The following is a 22,769-nucleotide window of genomic DNA, read 5'->3' on the forward strand; positions in this document are numbered from 1 at the left end:
CAAAGTGTCTCTGTGACCTGGTGTGTTCTGTCCACATTGGAGACATTAAGACAGTTTGTTGCAGCAGGGAGGGGAGTATAATCCATAAGGAGTTTGCAGGCAGATGAACTATGGTTTGTCCCCTATTTCTGACACTTAGATACTATGTGTCTATGTTTATAGCACAGTGTCTAACAGAGTCTCTTCCTCCAAATCATTCGAATTCATCCAGAATTCTCTTTTTCAAACACAGACTAATCTTCTTTAAAACCCTTTTCATAAACCCTCGTCATTAGCAAGGGGAAATTCAAACTCCTTAGGATGGCACCTACATTTTTCTAAAGGTAGCCCCAGATGCTCTACCCAGCCTCATCTGCCATCTCCCCTAAATACTCTTCAATTTCACCTACAGACACACCTCCAGTGGCTCCAAAGACATTATGAGCTACCACTTTTAGAATCCTTTTAAAATCTGTTCCCCATCTTCCAAAACCCATCTTCTCTTTTTCTAGCTGGGAAATGCCAATTCAGTCTTTAAAGTCCAACTCAGGTGGCACATCCTCTATGAAAATTTCATTTGCCAATGGCATTATTTGCCAAACCACATCCCCTTCTTTTCAATTAATGTTTACACAGTACTTTGTGGCTGAATCTTTTGAAGAAACTATCACTTTTAATTATTATTTCTTTATTTGTTTATTTCACTGCTAGAGTTAGCTTCTTGCGAAAAGGAGCTAAATTTTATTAATTTTTGCCTCCCTAGAATCTAACAGGACTTGGCCTATGGGAAGGTATGTATGCTAGGTGAATAAATGTCTAGAGGACTGATGTGAATTCAATTGTAAAAAATGGATTAAAGATAATAACCCAAAATAGAAAACTGCTGCATGATTTGCTCAAGTTTCCTGAACATGTATACTCCCCAGATAAATCTGTGTTGCACTCACATTCAGCATTTTCAGAAACACTAGTTAAGAAATTAAAAGCAGTGTAGAGACTGAATCATCACTAAGTAACCAATAACCACATTTATTTGCTAACCCTTGAATAAGTCCATTAATGCTCTGTTAGGACTAGAGTACTTCCACGGAGTATAAATTTTCTTGTAAGAGTATTAAGTAGCGAAGCTTGCCATGTCCAGAAAACACATCTGTGAGTTACTAGTTCATTGTCCATCACAGATGGCCAATTTCAGTATATGAAAAAATTGAATTCTCTTTTAATTATCAATGAGTACTTGTAATTACAAGATTTTTTTTCATACTGGGAGCCATCCTTTTAAATGAATTGTTTTCTTTTCTTTTGGTGAATCCTGAGATTAAGGCATTGACTCAATTCTCTGCAGGGCACAACAGACCCAGATCACTTCATAGATCTTAGCAAATGACAAGGATACCTGCCACAGCAAAGTGTTGGTGACAGGGAATATCTGGCACATTGAAAGAAAACAACCCACACCCTTAACTGCAGAATCTGCTTTATCATCCTGTTAGGGAGAATCTTAAACTAGATTGCTAGCTGGTTCAATTCAACCAGACAAGTAACTGAATTCTCAACTTCAATGACTTGAATGGTATTCTAACAAGACACAGGAATGAGTAAAGGAAAGACAGAGTTTTATTTGGCAATGGATATACAAAATGCCTCGATTTTGTAACAAGAGGCAGTGAATCTTAGGGAGGAAGAGCACACTGGATTCTGAAGGCAGAAAGATCTGTACTGGCTCAAGTCTTGGCTGTGCCACCTATTAGCTGACTGACTCTGGAAAGGTCACCTAAACTCTCTAAATCTCAATCTCTTAATTTACAAACTAGGACTGAAAATGAACATATTTCATAGTTGAAGAATTTTCTATAATTCTTGTGGAGTATTTAGCACAGGACCAGGCTCAGAGCAAAGGCTAAAATTTAGTTGGTAGTAGTATAAGCCTCCATCCTCAACAACATTAAATCATTCTTTTGAATCTAGACCTGAAACTAGACAATTTCAAACATCTTCAAAGATTTCATCATTAACTTTGATTCCACACAATCTATTTTTTTTTTCGTAGACTACCCCATCTACATGAATGGCACCAACATCCAGCAGTATTCAAACCAGAAAAGTGTAAATCATGGTGGATTCCTCCCTTTCCTTCAGCCCCCTATTTGATCCACTGACAAATTCTATTGATTCTACTATCAATACTCCCTTATTATTGCAATCACCATTGTCCAGTAAACCATCTTCTCTTGCCTAGACATCTACAGTTGATGAAAAATCTGAAAGTGAAATTAAGAAAACACTCCCGTTTACCACTGCAACAAAAAGAATAAAATATCTAGGAATAAACCTACCTAAGGAGACAAAAGACCTGTATGCAGAAAATTATAAGACACTGATGAAAGAAATTAAAGATGATACAAACAGATGGAGAGATATACCATGTTCTTGGATTGGAAGAATCAACATTGTGAAAATGACTCTACTACCCAAAGCAATCTACAGATTCAATGCAATCCCTATCAAACTACCACTGGCATTTTTCACAGAACTAGAACAAAAAATTTCACAATTTGTACAGTTGATTTCTAATTGATCTGTCCTCTTGTCCCTAGATCGCTGCCATCTATTCTTTACAACACAGAAAGAGGCTTTCAATGGCTTTCCATGAATTTGCTTAAAATTGAATTCAATCTCCTCCCATGACCTGAAAGTTGCTTGCCCTCTTCTTCAAGCTGCACCTGACTCCTTGTACACTGGACTCAAGCCACAGTGGCTTTCTTTTCGTAACTAAAACACTTGTCCTTGTTCAATGACTGGCTCTTTCTTTCATTTTAAATCTCAATTTAACCATCATTTCTTGGGAGAAGGCTTTCTTGACCATCTTGTCTATGTATAATCCCTATCACCCGTTAGCCCTGTTATTCCCTTTCCAAGCAAACTGTTCCTTCCCTGCATAGCTCTTATCACAATCTTTGATGTGTTTATTTGATTTCCCCACCAATCTGTAATCTGAATACGTGTTCTTTCTTTTGTGTTCCCAACTAAATGCTTGGTATACAGCATTAAAATATTTGTTAAAATACTAAACCAGTTAAAATTGTATTGGATGTGGCAATATTGCAGACAGTGTTTTAGACGTTGTGAATGTGAAGCTTAATAATGTGTAGTAACTGCACCCAAGGAGCAAACAACCTATCAGAGAGCTGCTGCCAGTGAATTCACACATTTTATAATAAGGAGGGGATGATTTGTTTAAGGTTCACAGGAGTTGATAGTTGATCCTGATCTTGATAAATGAAATATTACCAGAAAAGAAAAATGGGGATGCAGGGGGAGGAAGGAACAATGGGAAGGAGTTATTTTGGAGAGACCAAAGAACAAAGGCATGAAGGTGGATTTTAATTGCCAGGATATCTATTACCCATTGCCTTGGTTCTGAACACAAAAGAAATTGTGAAAAGATGAGGTTTTACGAAGCCAATATATCTTATTTCTTCTGACGAACAATAACCGCTGTAACCAAAACAGTATAGAATACGTGTGCTGTTATTTCGTCATCTATAAAGTGAAGGGATTATAATAATATACTTTTTATGGTTCTTCCAAATGGGAAATCCCACGATTCTTGGTTTTTCTTTTATATTATAAGCTTCTTGAGGGCAGGGATCATTGTACTGATGGTTCAATAAATGTTTAATGAATAGATTCACTTTTACACAAATTATATTCATGTGATATTTTGCCCAGTAGTGCCACTATATGTGGATTTCAAATTCTGATGCCAATTTATTAACAACTGTGAAAACCAACACAGGATCTACTTTTTGGATTGCTTTTGGAAGCAAGTTAGGTGGGTTAAATTTTAGTCAATCTTGGAATCTTAATACTTCTCTAACCTTTCCTTTATCCTATCATAAATGGATATATTAAAAAGGAAAGCATTGCAAGAGACAAAGAAAGGATAACAGTAAGATAGCGATGCCTTCAACCTTCATCACCAAAATGTGTAAAAATGAATATGTAAAGAAAGAAAAGTGCCAATGATTCCCAGAGTCAAGACAAATGATGGTAAATACTAGTTAGGTGTTGTAGTGGCTGAGAGAAATTCTAGCTTCCAAAAGGATTAGAGTAGATGGAACATATGTCTTTTATGTCCTTTTAATTGACTTTCACTCAATAATTTGGTAAAAAACTAACCAGCTCCAGCAACAACGAGAGCAAAATGGCATGATCCTCTAGCACCAGCTTGTATTTCCTTCAAATCAAACTAACATTTAGAAGAGCAGTCTTCATTTCATCACCTTTACCAAACTCTGTGCTTCATGGTTTTAACCAGCCAAGAATTTCTTTATATTCTCTCAATGTCTTAAACATAGTAAATATCCACCTACTATTGGCTCAATAACTAGTTTTTAAACAGAACTAAACAAAGAGGAGAAACCTCTCTGCGAAGTTCTATAATTGCTATCTATCTCACTTCATTTTCTTATTTTGCATTAATTTCCTTCATGCAACCTATATGTAGCCAAATTCAAGTATATACTATGCATTTTTTTGGAGCTTTGAATATTCAACTATCTTCTCTGTCTGGAATTAACTGTCATTCATCTTCAAAGACCTAACTTCTAACTAACATTCAAGGCCTAGTTCAAGCATACTTCTTCTTCATATCCTTCCTCATTCCTGTATTTCAAAGACATCTCTAATATTCTTCCTCCATAGCACAGAATCTATACTTGTTTTCAATCAATTAGCACTTTCTAGATTGCTTTATACATACTAATTTACAAACCTAATTTCCCCTAGTAAAGTGCATCCCCAAGGGGGAAAAGCATCTCTATCATATTAGGTTTCTGGTTTGAATAACTGGGTGCCTAAGAGAGTCGTTTACTGAGAAAAGGAAGGACAGACAGTCAAGACTTAATTTGCTTGCTCTCAACTCTGAAGGTATCTGGAAGAAAACTATGCTGAAACAAAAAAATATAATTTTTAATAAAACTTCATCAAACTGGTACACTTAAAATACATATTGTATGTCACTTATGCTTTAATGAAAGTTGATGTTTAAGAGTAATGGTTTTCAATATTTCAATATTGATTTTATTTACTATTATATCACATATTCAGTGCATATTTTCTCATGTTGTGGTTAGCAAAAATACACAAATCACTCTCTCTGACAACCTATCTCTACCCATAATTGAAGTCTCCCAAAAATATAATTTTATATTATAAACTTTAAGAGTTAAAAACACAGTAAATGAAACAAGGGAAAAATCAAATAAGGGGTTCTTTTAATGCATTTAATTTTATCTTTAATTTCCTTCTGAAATAATTTCAGACTTACAAAAAAGGGTAAAAATATAGAACAAAGAATTTCCACATACCCTTCACCCAGGTTCTTCAAATGCTAACATTTATCAAAATCACAGTATACAGTACAAATCTAGAAAATTAATATTAATGTGATACAATTAACTAATCTAACGACCCACTTAAAATTTTGTCAATTGTCCCACTAATATCCTTTATTTGGTCCATGATCCAATCTATGACATTCGGTTGCCATATCTTCTTAGTCTTCCTGAATCTGGGACAGTTCCTCAGTTTTTCTTTCATGATCCTGAGAGTTTTGAAGAGTACTGGTCAGTTATTTTGTAGAATGCCCCTCAATTTGAGTTATTCTGATGGCTCCTCATGATTAAATTCTGTTATGAGCTATAATAGCACAGAAGTGATATTGTGCCCTCTAGAGCACAGGATGTTAATGTGACTCATTAGGGGTAAGATTAATTTTGACCCTGTGGTTAAGATGCTGTCTGCCAGGTTTCACAAATGTAAAGTTACTCATTTTCCCTTTGTGATTAATAAGTCCTTTGTGAGGAGATACTTTGAGACTATGTATATATCCGATTTCTCATTATATTTTCATCCACTAATCATCCACTAATCATCCACTAATTTGTCATTCGTTGATGGTACTTCCCTGCAAAAATTATTATTGTAGTGTTTGGCAATTAGCAAGTTTTAAAATTTCTATCATTTCTGCTACATTTATTAGCTGGAATTCTACTATAGGGAAGAAATGCCCCCCATTTACTTAGTCAGTTATTATATTATATTATATTAGGCAATAATTTACATAGTCATTTATTTACATCAGTATTAACTCACAAGAATTTCTTGTGTGTATATGCCCAGCAGTGGGATTGCTGGTTCATATGGTAATTCTATTTTTAGTTTTTTAAGGAACCTCCATACTGTTCCCCATAGTGGCTGTATCAATTTACATTCCCACCAACAGTGCAAGAGGGTTCCCTTTTCTCCACACCCTCTCCAGCATTTACTGTTTGCAGATTTTGTGATGATGGCCATTCTGACTGGTGTTAAGGTGATACCTCATTGTAGTTTTGATTTGCATTTCTCTAATAATGAGTGATGTTGAGCATTTTTTCTTGTGTCTGTTGGCCATCTGTATGTCTTCTTTGGAGAAATGTCTATTTAGGGCTTCTGCCCATTTTTGGATTGGGTTGTTTTTTTGATATTGAGCTACATGAGCTGTTTGTATACTTTGGAGATTAATCCTTTGTCCATTGCTTCATTTGCAAATATTTTCTCCCATTATGAGGGCTGTCTTTTCATCTTGTTTATGGTTTCCTTTGCTGTGCAAAAGCTTTTAAGTTTAATTAGGTTCCATTTGTTTATTTTTGTTTTTATTCTCATTACTCTAGGAGGTGTGTCAAAAAAGATCTTGCTGTGATTTATGTCAAAGAGTGTTCTGCCTATGTTTTCCTCTAAGAATTTTATAGTGTCTGGCCTTACATTTAGAGAAAACCATAATTAAAAAAGACACATGCACCCCAATGTTCATTGCAGCACTGTTTACAATAGCCAGGACGTGGAAACAACCTAAATGTCCATCAACAGAGGAATGGATAAAAGATGTGGTACATATATACAATGGAATATTACTCAGCCATAAAAAGTAATGAAATTGGGTCATTTGTAGAGACGTGGATGGACCTAGAGTCTGTCATACAGAGTGAAATAAGTCAGAAAGAGAAAAAGAAATATCGTATATTAACACATATATGTGGAATCTGAAAAAATTGGTATAGACGATCTTATTTACAAAGCAGAAATAGAGACATGGACATAGAGAACAAATGTATGGATACCAAGGGGGAAAGGGGTGGTGGTGGGATGAATTGGGAGATTGGGATTGACATATATACACTACTGATACTATGTGTAAAATAGATAACTAATGATAACCTACTGTATAGCACAGGGAATTCTACTCAATGCTCTGTGGTGACATAAATGGGCAAGAAATCCAAAAATGAGGGGATATATGTATACATATAGCTGATTCACTTTGCTGTACAATAGAAACTAATGCAACATTGTAAAGTAACTATACTACAATAAAAATTTAAAATATGGAGACTCTTTTGTTGTATGTATTATAATTCATTATTATCATTTTTTTTTTTTTTTTTTTTTTTTGCTCATATTATCTCAGATTTGGCAATTGGGAGCTACTTTAATTTGGGTCTACAACAGGGTTCTTAACCTAGATGAGTTTCAAGTGGGCTTTGTTTTTCTTAAATGGTAAGTGCTATTTTCCCCTTAAGTACAATTTTCATGGTTTGCCTCAAATTCATAAATAAATCCAAGACTCTAAAAAAATTCAAAACCATTGTTCTTAGCTACTAATACATACATTATGACTGCTGTATTATTTTGATTAGTTGGAGTTTTGAGGTTTGAGGCGATGATTATGGACCAAGCCAGAAAATTAAGAAAAGAGTAAAAGTCAGCAGTATTTTCTTCATTCCTGCAAGTCACTATGATGTTACACAGTAGTTACCATTATAGCCTACTTTTTTGAGTGGCCCATCTGAAGCATTAATGAGTACATGTCTTCAATTCTCATCACAAAGTGTCCTTCAAATATATTTTTGAAAACTGTGTACTAATGGCTATTAACATAAATGTTGAAGTGACGTGGAATTAAAATGGGAGCCAGAGACAAAACCAGTCTGGCCCTGCAACTAGGTACTTGACACTAGGTAAGTAACCTAACAATTATCCTCAATCTCCATAATCTTCAAAAAGGAAATGTTATAGAGGATCACCTCTATTGTTTCCTCCTGAGTTCTAAAGTGTGATTCTATGCTAGGACATATCAATGGTAACTTTTACCTAAAGGACCTCTGGCAGAGAGAACAAATGGCTGAAAAGACAAACACATTAGAAAACAGACTTCTGTTATAGTAATCACACTAAACTGATTTCTTAGAAGGAGCTTCATGAATCTTGCTTGAGTTATAGGACATTAGACTTAAGCGATGAAAAATTTATATGATAGAATCAGTCTTTGAAATTCTACTTTCTTTTGTTCTTGCTCATTAAATAGCCTTCCACCTCGCCTTTTATGATTGTAAGTCAAGACCATTTAAAAACTTTTTAGGGCATTTCCTCCTTTTACCTTCAGAATATTGCCAGGAACCATTCTTTTCCATCATATACTAAGAAAGAAGACTTGGTACCTATTCCTTTCATTTCACTGGTTTCCCTCTCAGCAAGGTTTATGTTTTCCCCTGCAGCAGTTAAGACATATCCCATAGAAAAGAAATAGTATAAGGGCATAAAGCCCTTGAGTTAGTAATTAACAAGTCAAAAGACTTTAAAAAGAAAACTATATTCAGCTTGAGAAAAAGTTCTTACCAGCCTAGAATACTCAGAGTTCAGCAAGCTGAGCTTCACTGTAGCTCAGATAACAAATTTCTGCCAACAGTATTTGGCTATCAAGATACAAGGAAAAACAAAATTTGGGGGAAATTTCCAGGATAGTCTAATTACTTAAATTTTTCATTCTAAGGAATTTCATTTCTATTTCTTTATTGTCAAAGATTTCCCCCCCATTCTCTCCTCTCAGTTCTTGTCATTTATTGTCCTACTGTGATTTTTAACTAGGGGTGTTCATCAAAATTACCCATTATGCTTGAAAAACAATTACTCTTAAGTCTGTATCCCAAACACTCCTGGTTTGGTACCTTTTTCTTGATTCTGCAGCTTTTTTCTTACAGTTCATGATTCATCAGACCGGACCACTCTTTCTCCAGTTTTTTGCCTGGTTCTCTTCCTCACAGAATGCCTATATCTCTGCCTACATGATATGTCAGAGATGCTTTCCCTAACTTCCTATTCAAAATAGTCCCTCCTTCTCTCTCCTCAACAATATCCCTTTACTCTTATCTATATTTCTTCTTGGCAGTTATTACTACCAAATATTACACATTTATTTCTTCTTTTGACTATTACTTGTCTCCTAGTCCAAGCACCAAGAGGGCAGAGAATTTCTATTGTGTTCATTGGGATATTTATACCCTATGTCTAAGGTAGGCCTTGCCCATAGTAGGCAATGGATCAACATTTGTAGAAGGAGATATGCTCCACAGCTGAGAACCACTTTCCCAGCAAGTCAGCAATGTTACAAAATAGTAAAACGAAAATCTCTCAGTATAACAAGATACGACACGAGTTCTTAAAAAAGACTTACTATATATCACATATCTTTTATTTGAAATATAAAAAGCTTCTCAAGAACCTAAGAATGGGCATTAGTCATGCTCTTTTAAAATATATTCATATCTGTTTACTTTTTCTTTATAGATGAGTCTGGGAGAAATTTCGAGATCTACAAAAAGGAAGAGTTAAAAATAAAAGGAGATGCAAGGCAACGGACAATTCTCGCCTTCAATGATTCATTCACAAAGGAGCTGCAGGATGGATGGAGGGCATCTCTCCCCTCTTAAGGAGTCATATCAAAATCATCTGGGGCCTGTTCAGACTTGTTCACTTGACCCTTGAGCCCCCAGAGAAAAGTGCTAATTTAGTGAGCTGTCTTTCCAGTGTCCAAATCCCCAGATTCGCACAACGAATCACCTATGGAACTTTACCACATTCATATGCGCAGTCACCACTATCACTAGGCAATGTGGCCCTAAAACAAAACATATTTGTGTCAAAGAGGTGGCAACTAGTATGGCTAATCTAAAACAGCAGATAAACCAAAGCTATTTAATATTACTCGTGACATATAATATATTGTGTTTTAAGTGCTTTCCTTGGTTACACTTAAACTATGATTAATCTGAGTTAAAATTAAATATAACGAATTTTCTAAACAAGTTTCACCTCCCAATAACCCTACCTCCTCCTCCTTCTACCTTGTTAAATCAGAGGCAATCATTTATTCTCTCACAGTTTCCATGGGTCAGGAATTTGGAAGCAAAACTTGGCTGGGTGACTCTAGCTTGGTTTTTCTCATGAAGTCAAAGTCAGATGTCAGCTGGGGCTGTTCAACTGAAGGCTTGACTGGGGTCAAAAGATATAAGGATTCCACTTTTGTTTTTCATTTTATTATTTTTTAAAGCCACTTTACTGAGGTATGATTGACATGTAAAAACTGTACATATTTAATGTATATAACTCAATGAGTTTGGGAATAAATACACACCCACGAAACGAACATCACCATCAAGACCGTAGACATATCCATCACCTCCCAAAGTTTCCTCCTGCTCCTTTATTATTAATTAATTTTTTTGTGGTAAGAACACCTAACATAGTATCTACCCTCCTAGAAAACTATAAGTATACAATATAGTATTGTAAGCTATAGGCACTATGCTACATAGTAGATCTCCAGAACTTGTTTTGTGTAATTGAAACTTTGTACTCTGTGACCATCTCCTCCTCATTTTCCTTCTCCCTCTGCCCCCTGGCAATTATCATTCTAGTCTCTGCTTCTATAAGTTTGAATATTTTAGATTCCACATATAACTGAGATTATGCAGTATTTGTCTTTTTGTGTCTGGCTTATTTCATTTAGCATAATGGCCTCCAATTCCATCCATGTTGTTGCCAGTAGCAGGATTTTCTTCTCTTTAAGGCGGAATAATATTCCATTTTGTGTATAAACCTCATTTTCTTTTCATTCACCCATGGATTGACAATTAGGTTGTTTTCATATCTTGGATTTCACCTTTAAGGTGGCTTACCTGTACAGATGGCAAAGTGATGCTGGCTATTGGCCAGAGGTATCAGTTTTTCTTCACATGAGCCTCTCCACAGAGATGCTTGAGTGTTCTCACAGCATGGCAGCTGCTTTCCCCCAAGACCTATTTCTGCCCTAAACACTGGGGTAGAGTTTTTTTCTTCTACCCTTCCCCTAGATGCAATGGGTCTTTGTCTATTCCCTGAACACAACAGGCTTCGTTGCACCTCCTCCAGCAGTGTAAGACTCTTACTTTTTGGAGAAAATGGTCCCAGGAAGGGAGCAAGGCTTTGTGCCTGCTCCCCTCTCCAGGTTATTCTTGACAATGAAACCAGCTCAGTGAGGTCTGCATCCCTTTCTCTCCAGATTCTGATCCAGGCTCATCAGTGGCAAAAGGGAACAGGGTTCATGAGATTGGGGGCTGAGATGGGGCTCCATCCCAGGCTCCATACATCACCCTGAGCAAATCCCTTGGTGTTTTCTGCTCTGAGAGTCTGGGAAAATCAGGGGCATCAAATGGGGGTGGGAGGCTGTGCTCCTTGTTTAGATCTCCCACAACAGTTGAGCAAATGTCAACTGGCCATCTGCTAAGCACCTTCTCAGTTCTAGACATGCTATGTTCACACTCTCCTTTCTTCTTTTGAACTCTCCTGTGAGCACAGGACTGCTATCCCCATCTCACTGGTGAGGAAACCGAGGCATTGAGATGTTGCTACTTGTATCTACAAGGCCTCTCACCTTGGGCAGGCTTAGACCCAAGATTGTCTTGCCTTTCCTCTATAGTCTGCCGCCTCCTACACATTTACAGGTGTTTAAAATAAAGGATGCAGCTCAGGAACAGCCAAATGGAAGAGATGCATAAGGCAAGGTCCTGGGGGAGGGGTACAGAGCTTCCACGCTCTTTCCAGGCTTTCACCCTCCCAGCACTGTGATGTGTTCAACAACACAGAAGCTCCACCCTGTCTTCTTTTGATGGTTACCATCGCCACATTATCATTATCTGAGACTCTTTTACAAACTTCAAATAATTTAAAAAATTTACCTCAATTTTATTGACATTTTAAAGCCTCTGTTTCCTCTAGAAAAAAAAGGTAATAATAATTCCCATCTTGCAATATACTTGAAAAAAATATAGACACCCAATAAATGCTAATTTACTTCCTAAACACTGCTTTCATTACATTGTTAGGCTGATTAAAGCCTTCATTTGTCATTTATATCCTCTTATTTCAAGTCCAGAGTTTCTGCCTCTCAAGATTGTTCACAATCTACCTCTATGTTATTTACACTCATTTGTTCATTTATCCATTCTTTCACTAAACATATATTTAACATTTAATAATTTAAGAACCCTTTTCAAGATAAGAAAGTATGAAATAAAATACGAGCATCCCTTTGAAAAGGAGTTCAGTTTAAATTAAAGAGACAACCATGAAGCAAATCACTGGGACCTCAAAGTACTCCCTTGGTTCAGGAACTATGTGGTAAATATCACCTGGGTTTTGATATGGAGACTATATTTGACTACCAGGTAAACTAAAAGAAGAGCATATTTGCTGACTAGTTAACTAAGGTAAAGGTCAAAGGAGACTAATGGAAACTGTGCTTTTCCTCTACCATAGGGACACGTTTCTCCCCATATCAATGCAAGGAAATACACTTTTTGCTGTCAATTTTCTTCTACAGTTTCTGTCTGAACCTATGTGGCATGTAAAGAAAGCCTCTGTGCTTGTGTAGGGCTTGAGTTTGGTGAGCCATGATTTTAGATAACCATGGGAAGTCATAAAATGGCTAGCATAGGAGTTAATAATTATTCCAACATCGTTAGGGAAAAAACCCAATTTTCTTGGCTTCAAATTTCCATGAGGTAGTTTCATTAGAATATCATTATTGGTTTTCTTCATGCCTCCAACTCTTATTTAATTGATAAATTTGAGATAGGGCATGTTCATCTCAGTGTTGTAGATCTAACAGTCTACAATAGGGCAATGGGAGGGGGGCGGGGAGGAAAGAAAGAGATTCAGTCTTCTGTCATGCTTAAAGCTCTCTATCTGTCCTATAAAGGAAACCTGAAATTATCCAGTCAGATAGAGATGGGGGGTTGTGAGTAAGATTGTCTAATTTAGAACAAGGTTTCTAAACCTTAGCACTGTTGATGTTTTAGACTGGATAATTCATATTCCTTTATTGTGTAGGGCTGCCCTTGTGTTGTACATGGTTTAGCAGCATCCCTGGTGTCTCCTACTAGTGGCAGTAGCATCCCTTCCCAGTTATGACAACCAAAAATGTCTCCAAACATTGCCAAATATCCCTGATGGAAGGGGCTAGGACAAAGTGCTCTCCGCTGAGAATCACTGATTTAGAATAAGAAAAATCTTTGTGGCTGTAAATTTAAGTCATGTGCAATTCAGCTCTTATAAATAATAAAACTATTTATTCTCCATCTGTCTGTTCACCATGTCTTTCAGTTGGCTCTAAACTTGGGAAGGGAAGGGGGGACTGTTATTATTATCTCCTCAAGACCTCTACCTACATTAATTACTTCAGATGCAATGAACTCATTAAGTTTGAAAAATTATTTTCTCTTTTCCAGTTCCATTCTCTGATGCTCAATTAGCTTTAGAATAATTTCTAATATTTGAGCCAGAGACTCAGCCTATTACTTAACCCATTTAAGGGTATTAAAAACAAAAGTCCTTTTTCGATGGTTGTAAAACCAAAACTGCAGCACTTTGTTTATTCCTTGACACCTAAGCTCACTGTCTGGTGAATATACTATATTCATTTCTACTTTCTTGTCAATGGAGCCTACCTAGAAAACCTTTACAATTCCATGTGCCCTTTAAAAAACTAAAGAAAACAAATGAAAAAAACCCCGAAAACAAAGCCCTAAAGACTCAGTTTAACCTCCAGCTTCCTGATGAATTAGAGAATTAGTGAACATCTTGTACAGTTTTTCAATTTTATGAATACAGAAACTAAACCCCAGGAAGGGACATGACTATCTAAGGTCACGAAGTCAACCAGGAACAGAGCTAGAGGTAACGCCTCTGCCTCCTCTAAGTCCCAATATAATACTCTCAACACTTCACAACTCTATGGCTGTTGCTCCCTCTAAAGTCTTGAAGAATTTATAATGCAGTGCCTCCCGATATATCTTAACAATACCATGCCTTTTATCGCTCAACCTTTGCATTTTTTTGCATCTTTTTTTATCCTTGACTAAATTATAAGCACTGTGAGGCCAAGGACCGTATTGAGTCTCTGCTGCATTACTCCAAGAGCCTCCTGTAGGTCTGAGCACCCCTTAGGGTCTAGGTCTATCCTGATTGACTGCCTCTCTAGTGGTAGGAGAAAGCAGCCCAGGGGCACAATGCATAATGCAAGTAAAAACAGCATCTCCACAGGAATTTGTTTTCTGCGTGATAATCAGTCTTCATAATGGGAATTAGTGCCAATGAACAAATAAAAATGTGTCTGAGTTTCTATACTCATTTTCCATTTCACAGAGACATGGTATATGTAGAATTTTATACATTAGCATCTCAATGAACAAAATATATTTTTAATATATTGGCTTCAGTATTAGGATGAATAAACTCATGATAAGTAAAACTAATAATTTTTCTTCTCCAGTATAACTGTTGGAAATCTAACTTTAAGCATGGAAAAAAAGAAGGTAAAATACCCAAAGAATTACATTAAAAGTCAAAAGCTGAAAGAGAGACTAGGCTTAGGTACTAAATTTGCCAGATCAATATAATATGTATTTTACAATTCTAGAAAATAAAACATATAAAATAGAGTATACTACAATCTCAATTATCTTTTAGAAGTAGATGATTTATATATTATTTCTCCTCAACTGCTCTCTGCCAGTTCACAAGGAAAAAAAGAACACCAGTTTGAGGATACTGACTAAATTTCTTCTGGACAAGAGTAAGGCTAATAAAGAAGACATAAAGAACAAATTTAAAAAGAGTCCTTTATAACTTCCAGGGCAGCACTGTGTCAAGAGCTGACTGTGCTTTGTACATATATTACCTTCAATTGTAATGTTGAAAAACATTACTCTATTCAAAAGCTCTAACAACAAGCATCCACACAGAGTTAGCAGGCCTAAATAATTCCTCATCATCCTGGGATGCAAAATGATGCTGGAAAGAACTATCTTGTATGTTAAATATGTAGATCAATATTTGAATTGAATGCAGTTATGGACACGTTTTGGATGTGGGGCGCAGTCATGGGAGACCTCACAGAGGTTTCCAAAAGACTCTAGCAAAACAGGGGAAGTGAATTAAAAGATCAAAAAAACCTCAAAAAGGAGTCACTACTCACAATGTTCATCAGGGTGAGGAGGTAGTTTTGGACGTGCTCTTTGCCATGGAAACGGACCACAGAGTCATCCACTCCCAGCAGCACCTCGATGTTATAATCGTTTTCTCCTGCGTGTCTGCGTCGCCTCATGGCTTCATTCAGCTGCTGGCCAACGCTGCTGTAAACAGTACCTAGATCATCAAGGCCTTCCAGATCCGATTCTATTAAGAAACAAAAGGAACCCAGGCATTTCAGTTTCCCCAATGGGCCTTCTAGTAACTTCTTACAAAAAAAGATCTTCTTGGGGGCCTATAATTATCATCCATAGTCACCAGGATGTAGCTTTTCAGTTTATTCCTTAAATAATGTGCACATGCATGTGTTCAGATAGACCTCCTATAAATTCAACACAGAACAGCAACACGGAGGGCAAAATAATATTACTACATAGAAAGCAGTGTCACCAGCCAGACCGACTGTTCCAGGAGGAACAGAGTATTTAGTCTTCCTCCAGCTGTATCCTCAGGGCAGAGCCAAAGGGTGCAGAACATACGCGGGCTAAGTAGCTATTAAATAAACGGAGACTATAAATTTAAAGTTCACAGATTGATAAGTTTACAGTGGTTAAGTTACTTTAATTATGGAGTGTGGAATTTGTATCACATAAATCTAAATTGCTTCTTTTTCAAGTAGCCTTAACTTAAAAATCAAATTATAGCATGGCAACACAACAAATAGCATTTAGTGGTATGATTATCAGTGACCATATATTACTTTATTTCTTATGAGTGTGGTTTTCTAGTGAATGCTGCTAGGCAGACAGTATAGGTCTTCCACATTTGTACTGGCCATCTTCTGGATAGCAGGCCATTTCGATAGCTGTATATCTGAATCTGTGAGATACCAAAGTAAAAAATCAGTCAGAAAATTACCTATAACAGAAGAATATAAAAGTATAAACTATTTTATGCTGTGGAAGAAATTTAAGTATTTTTACTTTCCAAGCAGATATACATATACATAGATACACACAGAGAGATATACAGATATCTATGTACATACATATCTCTAGATCATCTATCTATCTATCTATCTATCTATCTATCTATCTATCTATCTATCTATCTATCTATCTATCTACCTGTATCTGTCTATCTATCTACCTGGAGAGAAAGAGAGTGAGAGGCATTCTCAGGTTCTAGTTATCTAGATTATCTAATTACCTAGATTCAGATTACCATAGTTTTGGTGAAGAAAATGCTTTGGTGAATTAAAAAATAAAATATGTTATTTGAATACTAAAATAAAAGATATTAATCAAAACTGCCGGTACAGAACTGAAAGAATACGCATTCCCATTTCAAATATATAAAACCTGGAAAGGATTTTATTTTACATACTGCCTTGATGACTAAAACAATCACATATCTAAAAACAAGTTTGACAGAACCATTTCTGACTCATGCTTTATATGGAGGCTTATTTAATGTTGTACTGAGGCCTGCAAGCCATTTGAAGCAGTGTCTGACATTAATGAATAGGCATTTTCCTCTCCATCTTTGTGGTGTTAGTAAAGTTGAGGGGGAAAAAGCAGTGTCTCTTGGTCAAGAAGATTGATGACCAAGCCCTAGCCACATGGGACTAGAAGTAGTAGAAGTACAGATCTCACTCATACCCTTTTCACTTTTAAAAAATACAGAGAAACACCAGCACCCTCCCCTACAAGTATGGGCACAGCCTCTGAATATGACTACTCAGGTTTGAAAGCTATACTGTAATTTACCTTGACCCAAGCCCAAATGCTAGATCATTAACTGGGATTTTTCTGCTCATCAGGGAATCACATTGGCTCTACAATACGTAAATAACTCCCACCACCATCCACATCAAACAGAAAGCTTTCCTCAAAAGTTGTTTTTAAGAGCTGTAAACCCACACTGAGGGCAAGAGACTACACCTGCAAACAGCTTTACTATTCAACCTCAGTCCCTTCACACACTGGAGAATGTGAAAGGTTGTGATAGCTAGCGTACAAATAGGAAATTCATACATGAGCTCCCAGTTCTAAAAATGGCTCTTTTTGGCAGAACTGTCAGTGGCAGTATCCAATGGAAATATACTAGAAATGTCATCATGTCATTAAGTCTGATACATGAATGAAGAAGGCTGAATACTTATTTCAGAAGGACAGTTCATCTTGCTCTAAGATACCTTTGGTTTGGCCTTTGCATCCCTCCTTAAATAGGTGGTTTTTTGGTAAGAGAATCTATTTTTTCATTGCATGAGGAACCTGAGAAGGAAGAAGGACGTCTTTTTCTTTCAACCATTGCTTTTATTCAATCAAGAATACTTCTTACATTTAGGTCTTTAATCCATTTTGAGTTTATTTTTGTATATGGTGTTAGGGAGTGTTCTAATTTCATTCTTTTAAATGTAGCTGTCCAGTTTTCCCAGCACCACTTACTGAAGAGGATGTCTTTTCTCCACTGTATATTCTTGCCTCCTTTATCAAAAATAAGGTGACCATATGTGCATGGGTTTATCTCTGGACTTTCTATCCTGTTCCATTGATCTATATTTCTGTTTCTGTGCCAGTGTCATACTGTCTTGATTACTGTAGCTTTGTAGTATAGTCTGAAGTCAGGGAGCCTGATTCCTCCAGCTCCGTTTTTCGTTCTCAAGATTGCTTTGGCTATTCGGGGTCTTTTGTGTTTCCAAACAAATTGTGAAATTTTTTGTTCTAGTTCTGTGAAAAATGCCATTGGTAGTTTGATAAGGATTACACTGAATCTGTAGATTGCTTTGGGTAGTATAATCATTTTCACAATGTTGATTCTTCCAATCCAAGAACATGATATATCTCTCCAAAGAAGATATACAGATTGCCAACAAACACATGAAAGGATGCTCAACTTCACTAATCATTAGAGAAATGCAAATCAAAACTACAATGAGTTATCACCTCACACCAGTCAGAATGGCCATCATCAAAAAATCTACAAACAATAAATGCTGGAGAGGGTGTGGAGAAAAGGGAACCCTCTTGCACTGTTGGTGGGAATGTAAATTGATATAGCCACTATGGAGAACAGTATGCAGGTTCCTTAAAAAACTAAAAATAGAACTACCATATGACCCAGCAATCCCTCTACTGGGTATATACCCTGAGAAAACCATAATTCAAAAAGAAAAAAAAAAAAAGAGTCATGTACCACAATGTTCATTGCAGCTCTATTTACAATAGCCAGGACATGGAAGCAACCTAAGCATCCAATGACAGATGAATGGATAAAGAAGATGTGGCACGTATATACAATGGAATATTACTCAACCATAAAAAGAAATGAAATTGAGTTATTTGTTGTGAGGTGGATGGACCTAGAGTCTGTCATAAGGAGTGAAGTAAGTCAGAAAGAGAAAAACAAATACCGTGTGCTAACACATATATATGGAATGAAATTAAAAATTTTTTTTTTCTGAAGAACCTAGGGGCAGGACAGGAATAAAGACGCAGATGTAGAGAATGGACTTGAGGACACAGAGAGTGGGAAGGGTAAGCTGGCACGAAGGTAGAGAGTGGCACTGACATATATACACTACCAAATGTAAAATAGCTAGCTAGCGGGAAGCAGCCGCACAGCACAGGGAGATCAGCTCGGTGCTTTGTGACCACCTAGAGGGGTGGGATAGGGAGGGTGGGAGGGAGACGCAAGAGGGAGGAGATATGGGGATATATGTATATGTATAGCTGATTCACTTTGTTATACAGCAGAAACTAACACACCATTGTAAAGAAATTATACTCCAATAAAGATGTTTAAAAAAAAAAAAGAATACTTCTGTCCCTATTTCCTCCTGTGCCATACAGTGTTCTTTTCTGTGATTCCTAAAGTGGGCAATGTCAAACTTTTCAAAAAAAGACAGTGGTGGAATAACTTCTGGCACTTTTTATTTATATACATTCCTATTAATTACAAATAGTTCTGAGGCTGTGAAATATCTTCATTCATAATGAATTTTTCCCAGTATACATACTTTACGATATAATGATCACAAGCTTTGTAATCAGATATACCTGGCTTCAAATCCTGGCAGTGTCACATCCTAGAAGTGTGATTTTACTTAAGCTGCCTAACCTCTCTGAGTCTCAGTTTTCTCATCTGTAAAATGGGATAATAATACCTACTTTGCAGAGTTGTTGTGATTATATAATTAATGTTAGTAAAAACATGGTACACAGTGCTTAGATATAAGTGCTCAACAAATTGTACTTACTGCTATTACTACTACTATGATGATGATTATGATGATGCTGCTGATTTCCCATTAAGAGAAGTTTTCTACACCTTTTAAAGCTTCCTACATTTTATTTTATATGTCACATACCAAATGGTTATAGTTCTTTTAAAACAGAGGTGAAAAAAAATCTGGAATTAATGAAGGAAAATCTGAATTGCTGATAATTTTAGAAAGAATGAGGGTAACAATATCTCATGCAGAGCACAAAGTAAAGCAGAGAAGAATCTAGGATGTTTACTTTCAGTTAAAATTAGGATTAAATCCAATGAGACAAACTTGCTTAGTAGATTAAAAATCTAACATCAAATTGGAAAGACCTTATAGATGGCACTGATCTTCACTCAGTGCATATTTATTGAGTACCCACTCAATAAATGGTAGATCCTGAGAAGATTAAGAACTCTTTAGTTGTTAACTCTGGGAACCACATGGTTGTACCAGATTTATATTCAGAACGAAGCTGAATTTGTATCATGGAGTCACAAACAATTATATTGGCTTAAATCACTTCCACAAGTTCTACTTTAAACAGACCTAATCAGGGTATTAGAACATGCCTTTTAGTAATAGTTCACACCTTTATAAAGCTTCAGAGTTGAAAAGCAGGCACACCCTTTGACAAAATGTGTGTAATTCTAATTCTGTGTCTAATTCTACCATTCTCTCTGTGCCCCCATAAGTATAGGAATAAGAACACTTAAAGGTGAATATCATGTTAATCATGTCCAAACACTCCCTATCAGATCTGTTTTCTGCTTTAAGGACTGAGGAATCACAGCGAAGTCAATAGGCAAGTTCAAGAAGTGAAAGCAGAGTGACATTTTGTGTTGGGTGCTGCAAACTATGGATCTCTGTGACACACTGTTGGCATCCTGCTAAGTAAGTGGATTCAAGGTGATTTGAAAGGCTGTGGCTGAGTTGGACAGCAGAGATTGATTGATGTGATAACAGAATTAGCAGGAAAACTGAGCATCTTAAAATATATCAATCAATCAATAAGGCCTTGCAATAAGTATAGTGTGCTACTATTCCCCATGCTTCATTCCAAAAAGCTGATGCTTAGGGTACTTTTCAAGCTTCACAGAAATATCAAAGGCAATCCCCTTAGCACTTAGAGTGAGTTTTCTGTTTTTCAAACTATTTGGGAAATGTATGTTTTTGAAACTTACCTTAGAAGTTACTGATGAGAATTAATTAATATTTTGGAAACATTTTGACTGTACCCTTATTTTGTACCCCGTAGCTTCCCAATGGCTGTAAAGGCACTTTCAGAAAAAGAATGATTTTACTATAAAGCCTGTTTTTACAGAAAATATGAAATGTTTGGGGGCAAACAGGTGACCAATCAAGTCACAGTAAATATAGTTATTTTTAGAGTTAAAAGATAGGGGCTTCCCTGGTGGCGCAGTGGTTGAGAATCTGCCTGCCAATGCAGGGGATATGGGTTTGAGCCCTGGTCTGGGTTCGAGCCCTGGTCTGGGAAGATCCCACATGCCGCGGAGCAGCTGGGCCCGTGAGCCACAATTACTGAGCCTGCGCGTCTGGAGCCTGTGCTCTGCAACAAGAGAGGCCGCGATAGTGAGAGGCCCGCGCACCGCGATGAAGAGTGGCCCCCGCTTGCCACAACTAGAGAAAGCCCTCGCACAGAAACGAAGACCCAACACAGCCATAAATAAATAAATAAATTAATTAATTAAATGAAAACAAAAACAAAAAAAAGATAGGATATAGTGTTAAATCAGAATTTTGAACTTACCAAAGTAGAATATAATTATTTTTGCTAATTATAACACTTGGGCCTAAGACATTTTCAGGATGGAATATGGCATGTTTACATGCTTAATTACATTTACAGGAAATCTAAGTGTAGATTGGTGAAATCACTTCCCACCCCAGAAAAAATTCCTATGGTTAAAAAATGACAGGAGACAAACTAAAAACCGGAAAGGTACAAGTTCTGATCAAATTCTGAAACTGATACAAATACATTTGGGGTTGGAATACAATCTTAAGCATACTGTGATAGGGAATGTGATAGAAGCATCTACCCTACATCCATTCTTTTACGCTTAAGGAATAGATTGTCAATTCTATGTGAGGTAGAAATAAACCCAGTTAAAAGTCTTTCGCAGACTCCCTTGTGACTAAGGACCACACATCTTGGTAGGTGAGCTCCTTTAGTCCTTCACTTAGTATTCCTTCTAGCTGCCTGGACCTTGGACATGATATCAAGAGTTCTTTGAGGTAAGCCTGGATTCAAGGCATGTGCTTAGTTTGGTAGAATAGCTATAAAGAAGGGATCTGACCCCAAGGTTACCATGGAGCTGGCATCCCAGCCCTGGAACCGACTTTGTTACACAAAGTGCTATGGAGGATAGCACTTCCATCATGTTTAGGCCATGTTTGGGTTTTCTTTTATATGTCACTGAATCTAGTCTTAATAGATATGACATTGACAATATTTAATTTTATTGTGTAGATTCCCCCTGCTCTCCTACTCCCTTTGGGAATGCAAATTAATTTCATGTTAATAAGAGAATGATAAAGTAAGATTCACTTTACCAAAATGTCCCACAGCAGCTTTCTCTGTAGTGCATCTACTTCAGAAAATGAAGAAAAAAATGTTTTGCAGTAACAATAAACACAGAATGAATCTATATGTAGAAATTTGGCATTCTTCATGAACAGACTCCTGCCGTGAAAATGAAGTGACTGGAATGCCACAGCTGGATTTTCCAATGGTAGGTGGAGATCCTAAGATCAGAGCTAAAAATAGGCATAAAATCCAACACATGTCATCTGTTAAGGTCAGAAACAGAGAGGAGTTAACTTAAGTAATTGTTTTGACCTGTTTGTATCATTGAACAGTGATTTTTCCATGGATATAATTTAAATAAATTTATATTGTTGTGATTCCAAAAAGATACAGTAACAGCATCTCCACACATATGGGGGCACCATTCTACCAAGATTAATAAAATGTTTCTTTGAAAAGCAGCTGAATCCTTCACCAACTGGGAAATTCCATAGTGATAGTTCAAAGAACTATATTCAGGCCAATTTATGATGTCAATTTTGAAGTTTCATTAAGTAACTGTTGCTCTTTTTAAAAAAAGAC

The 22,769-nt window shown here is 36.6% G+C and overlaps 1 protein-coding gene across 1 annotated transcript in view; it reads right to left on the reverse strand.

Moving 5' to 3' along the window:
* Positions 1-22,769, reverse strand: part of ADAMTS3 (ADAM metallopeptidase with thrombospondin type 1 motif 3) — a 288,657-nt gene that overhangs the window by 51,883 nt on the left and 214,005 nt on the right. Inside the window, exon 5 of the mRNA XM_061191451.1 lies at positions 15,374-15,573. Coding sequence (XP_061047434.1) covers positions 15,374-15,573 — 200 coding nt within the window. The remainder of the gene's footprint in view (positions 1-15,373; positions 15,574-22,769) is intronic.

The sequence above is a fragment of the Eubalaena glacialis genome, chromosome 5 (genome assembly GCF_028564815.1).
Source record: "Eubalaena glacialis isolate mEubGla1 chromosome 5, mEubGla1.1.hap2.+ XY, whole genome shotgun sequence".
Classification (NCBI taxonomy): domain Eukaryota; kingdom Metazoa; phylum Chordata; class Mammalia; order Artiodactyla; family Balaenidae; genus Eubalaena; species Eubalaena glacialis.